The following is a 5571-nucleotide window of genomic DNA, read 5'->3' as shown; positions in this document are numbered from 1 at the left end:
AATCTGGGAAAATCCTTTGAGAACGAAATTTACCGTGGAAGGATAAGCGTTGATAAATCTTTCCCGAGTCTATCAAATATGCAACCTGCAATGTCTGAGAATGTTGAAAAGAAAACAATATAAAAGCAATCCTCAACTCCCAGACTACTAATCTACTGAGCATTCAATACAATGAGTTGGCACCGTACTCTATGAACACTTCAGCACCCAGCCACAACTATGATCTCAAAAACAGTAATTAATACTGAAACTTTCTAATTAATATTATGAATTGTATGCTTACACACTAGCCAATAAAAATTCCGATAAATAACAATATTTAAATCATATAAAATATATTCTTAATGACAAACTATAGACCTGCCTCTAATAAATTTTAATTATTCATTCTGATTGGTCAAAAGCAAAATAAATAGCAGTCTAAATGAACTCATTAGTAAATGCCTATCGGCAGGAACTAAAAATGTGTTCTCTTAAGAATTTAAAATATTATAACCTAATATTTATGAGAGTAAACACCTTCCAAGTTCAAAACCCACCAACGGTAGCCCAAAATATTGACTTCTCTGTGACCAAAATGCAAAAAGCATCAAAGCCCAAACATCTACGGATGAAAAAGAAAAGTTATTCCCAAAAGAGCTTTCAACATTTAATAATAAAACACAGGGTACTGCTGCTTTGACATCGATTTGTAATGAGCATCGTGCAGATCTATAAACAAAGTTAATGGCGTGGAGATGTCCATGTGATTCTCCTTGTAAACCTCTATCCATTCCACGCAAATACGTATCTTATCCGCCAAAGGTAAGCCCTTAACCACATTAAGCACTGCCTCATCAAGCTCCTGAAATTTGTCAACTCTTTCACGACACAAATCTGTCATGATTGGTAACCAAGTCGTGACGAAAGAATTCCGAGAAGCTCTTGAAATTATAATCTTTCCGCGTTCAGTGGCCTTCATAAACCAGATTATAATGTAGAACACATCTTCACATAATTGTGGATACTCACTACATTGGTCCGATTCTAGTCCCTTCATAGCCTTCTTCACATGTGTCATAAATTCTGGATCTTCAAGCATAGCTATGAATTCAGCTTTCAGTGTCTCTCCGTCACAATGATCCAAAAATTTAGAGAGCGACCTAATAGCTGAAATATTGCGAGAACGGACAGATGATTGAAAAATTTCACGCTCGCATATTTCCACAACATCTCGTGGTGTATTTCCCTCGAAGATGCCTCCTATATATTTCTCCGCATTTATCCTCATTATGGTTTCCTTGCTCTCGGTATCTTGAATAAGAGAGACCATTTCTTTGATAATCCTTTCCACAAATATTATATGGTGGGCGTCCTCATTTTCAAGCCTTGCAGCTAAATCTGGTAAAGGTTTCAATCCCAGACAAGAGAGCACATCTCCAATTTGGATTTCTTCCGCAGCACTCCAATGAACTGCTTGCAAATATTGCATGCATTTGTTGATGAGGTCATCAGCCAACAACTCGGAAGCAACTGAGAGAATAGCGAGGCATTCCTCTATGTTGGAAAAATACATACGCTCGCGATATATGAGTTGATTGCATTTTATGTACTCATCAAAGTTATGAGAAGTAGTTACGCTTATTTCGGTTGGCTTACCCGATGACCAGCGGTCAGACATCATGACTTCAAAAAACTGAGATCTTTTCATAATTGCAGAATGAAGATAAATTAGATTTCTTTCGTATATTTCCCCATTTGTGCCCGTCAACCACAATTTGACATCTGCTTTGACATCTGCAGAGGTTATATCTGCGAAACGAAGTTGAGCTTCTTCCATTGCACAAATGGATATAAATGCAAGAATTCCGACGAAGGTAGCACCCCTTTTCTCGGATCCCTCTCCTTGTGGTATGTGCATTGGGTTGAAGTGCAAGGATTTATATTAGTTCGTGTGCCACCTACTTGAAGTGAAAGGAGTTTAAAGTAGTAAAAGGTCGGCTTTGGACATTAATCCTCTAAAGAGATTTTGTTTAATTCGAGAAAGTTCATCTCATTGATTTGTGTGGCTATGGGACTCCATTTTGTTGTTTATATATAAATCTAAATTTAGAAAATTAAAAAAATATAAAAGGGAATACATTTTATTGTAATATTTTGTTAAAGAGTTTTTTAATATATATTTACTATTCAAGAGGTTTTTTATTATTTTAATTTGGGATATATTAGGATGATGTCATATTCGCTGAGGACAGTTCACTTCCACATTAAATATTGTGCAGGAAGAATAAATAAACATAATTTAGGTCATATCGTGAAAAGAAAGCAAATGGAGAGGTGGGCATGGAAGCCTTGGTACATGGTATTAACATCCACCATGTCATAAATCAACTTGACCGAGGTGTGTACTTCCATCAAAGTATAAAGGATAGATAAATTTTATCAAAAGGGACGAGGTGATGTCATTGAGGTTAATGCAAATATGTATGTATATATACATAGATACATACATGCATGCATACATACATACATACATACATACATATACATATATGTGTGTGTGTGTGTGTATTTACACACACACACATACACACTTTTTAAACAAAAGTTTTTTTTCTTTTCATTTAAGGATATGAAATATGCAATAAGACAAAGGACACTTCATCAAAGCAAGGGTAGAGAAATTTTATCAGAAGGGAGCAAGTGATTTATTTTAGGCTTTTAAAGAGAGAGAGCGGGAAGGATAAGAGATCGGTATAGTGAATGATGAAGGAGACACAAAATAGAGGGTGAGGAAGGTCTAGAAATTGGTTGGTTTGTAGCGATGAATAATATCATATGCTTACAATAGAAAATGGTTCTCAAAAGGATGAAATATTGAAGTTGACAAAAGAAAATAATTTGTTACATCAATTGCTTGAAGCATACCTAAAGTTAAAATTTTGTCTATGGTATAAGCCTACACTTTGTAATGTCTCATGTGATACAATTGATTGTGTCACTGCATTGAGGTCAAATTTGAGTCAAAGTGAATTGTGTCAACACATTGAGGTCAAATTTGAGGTAATTGTTTTTTCACACAGAGCCATATGGTCCCATTTGCACATAATACAACATATCTTTTGAAAAAAAATCATCATATTTTTTATGGATTAATTTATTGTTACTAAAAATATGTAGGTATTTTTCTTATTTTAACAAAAGTTGTTTCATTAATTGTTGATCAACAATGTTGAGCAGGAGAGAAGGTAGGTGTGTAGGGGTTAGGGTTTTCATTGAGGAAGGTGATGCAGAGGAGGTGGATGAAGATGCAAATGACAACTTGGAAAATGAGGTGGGTGGGGCTTGCACCCCCTTAGATTTTTTGTGGATCGAGGGCAATTTCTAGTTTGTGTCGCTTGCCCTTTTCCAAATTTCAGGTTATGTGTTTGGCTTGAGTCTTCTTGGGTGCACCAAGTGGGGGTTGTGTTTGTGCCTCAGGGTTCTTCTTCCTCTACCCTATCCAATGTGCCTGGTTTCATGTGGCTGGGTGTGGGGTTATGTGTTTTCTTTTCTCTCCTAGTTGTGGTTTTGTTTTGTTTGAGTGTGAGTGTGGAGGGGGAGTTTGAGATTCAGGTGGAGTTTTTCGTTGCTCGTAAGGGTTTTTCTCCCCCCTCGGTTGGTGTTCTAGTGCTCTTGGTTTGGGCTTTGGGGCTACTGGGGGTCTTTTCCTGTGTTCTTTGGGACTTTCCTATTGTTGATTTTCCCCTGTTTGACTCATTGTTGTTGACCCCATCTCTTCTATCTCAATATCCTTCCTTATTTCTAGTTCTTCCTATAGAGGTGGCCCTATCTTTTATTGCTCAGTTTAGATGGCTGGTAGTGGAGATAATCTTTCTCCTATTGAGGTGGAGCCAGATGCTGCGAATGTTGCTGGCAAGTTCTAGTGGGAGGTTGTTGGTGCTTTATTTTGTGGATGCCTTGGTTTTAAGGCTTTTTTTTTGGTCATTTCCCCTCCTTTAGTCCCTATTGAGGTGGTGATCTTGGAGGGTTCCATGTTCTTAGTTCTTGTCTTCTTCAAGTTTAAGTTTTTGGGTGCCTTTTAAAAATCTATGTGGGCTTCTTCTGCTCTTCTTGTCCATTCCCATGGATCTCTCTTTGAGGTGATTTTCTCTCCTATGGAGGTGGAGTGGTTGCATGTGTTCTGGGTTGAGGATCTTTTCAAGCTATTATTGTTTGTGTTGCTAGTTGATGGAGCATGTCAAAACCCTCATGGTTTTCTTTGCATGAGGTTTTGGGTGCCTTATCAAAACCCTTTGTTTGAGAAGGTACCTTTAAGATGAGTTTTTGTTGTCTGGGCCTTCACTGGTTGTGGGAGCCTTGTCAAACCCACTCTTTTAGGTTGTGGGAGCCTTATAAAACCCAGTCTCAAGGTTGAGGGAGCTTGGAAAATCCCTATGTCTTGTTCTTTTCAAGGACAGACTGGATGCTACTAGTTTTCAAGGGTCCAATTTGGCCAATTGTTTTTTTTGTTTAGGTTCACGATTTGTTTGTTGTGGCCTAGAGATACTGTTACAGGTTATGGAAGCTTGGGAAAACCCTTCTTATTGGTTGAGGGTGCTTGATAAACCATCAATCTTTGTCTTCTTAGGTATATTATTTGTTGACTTAGACTCTTTATTTTGGCCAACCTAGTTTGTAATGTTTTACACTTGATATTTGGTGTGTTATGGTTGCTATGTTTTTTTGTTTATGTTTTTTGTAACCTCTGATTTTTGGGATCTGGACCCTCATAAGTCCAAAAGGTTTCAGGTCCTTTCTAAAACCTGTGGTTCGCTGCCAAGCAGTCTAGTCTACTTTTTATTGGCAACTCTTTGATTGTAACGCTTTCAAGGCCCCTTCAAAACCTATTTTATCCGAATCAAAAACAAAAGTTGTTTCATTTAAATATCAAATTAAAAAATGCATATTATAGGGTACTCGTCCAGTACACAATGTACCAACATGGGTACCTCTACCTCATGGATGCCATGATATCCTTTAGGCTTGGTCTTTACACATTTAATGTTATATATTAAACAAAGTTAATTGAACCATTAGAAAAGATTTTGGGGTGTAGCCTTAGGCCCCCCACCTAATGTAATTTTTTAAAGACTTCTCAAATATTTTTAATATAAAATTCAAAAAATCCCTTATGGTTCTACTCATTGCTATATGTCCTAGAGTCCTTGATCCTTGTGCCTAAAACCTGGCTACTGCACTATATTTAGTGATAGTTTTAGTATCTTCACCAATTTTGAGGAAGTTCCTAAATTTTGTTCATAAGCATTTGTATTTACCAAAGGCTATATTTTACTTGAAAATAGACAAATTTGGTATTTTTTTTCTAAATATAGCTACAATTGAGACAATTTTAGTGGTGAAGTATTATTGACATTATAAAAAATTTATATCTTATGACCCCTCATTGTTGAAGTTTTAGGTTTTGCACCTAGACTTCAAAATACAATATCTCGATCATACAGAGTTATTTTTAGGTGTAATTTTATTATTTGGGTAAAATTTCATAGTATCCATAGTGTTGTTATCAATTTTTACTCAAGTGGTCTTTAT

At 36.4% G+C, this 5571-nt stretch overlaps 1 protein-coding gene across 1 annotated transcript; it reads right to left on the bottom strand.

The window, feature by feature from the left end:
• Window positions 1-649: 649 nt before the first annotated feature.
• LOC131056606 (BTB/POZ domain-containing protein At3g05675-like) lies at window positions 650-1819 on the bottom strand. The gene has a single exon (XM_057990910.2). The coding sequence runs from the start codon at window positions 1817-1819 to the stop codon at window positions 650-652; it is 1170 nt and encodes a 389-aa protein (XP_057846893.2).
• Between the last annotated feature and the right edge of the window lie 3752 nt (window positions 1820-5571).

Source organism: Cryptomeria japonica, chromosome 10, assembly GCF_030272615.1.
Source record: "Cryptomeria japonica chromosome 10, Sugi_1.0, whole genome shotgun sequence".
In the NCBI taxonomy this organism is placed as follows: domain Eukaryota; kingdom Viridiplantae; phylum Streptophyta; class Pinopsida; order Cupressales; family Cupressaceae; genus Cryptomeria; species Cryptomeria japonica.
The sequence above is the reverse complement of the archived record's forward strand: the minus strand, read 5'-3'. Positions and strand labels throughout refer to the sequence as shown.

Coding starts and splice junctions, on each gene's coding strand:
- LOC131056606 (XM_057990910.2), bottom strand. CDS start 1,819: ATGGAAGAAGCTCAACTTCGTTTCGCAGATATAACCTCTGCAGATGTC.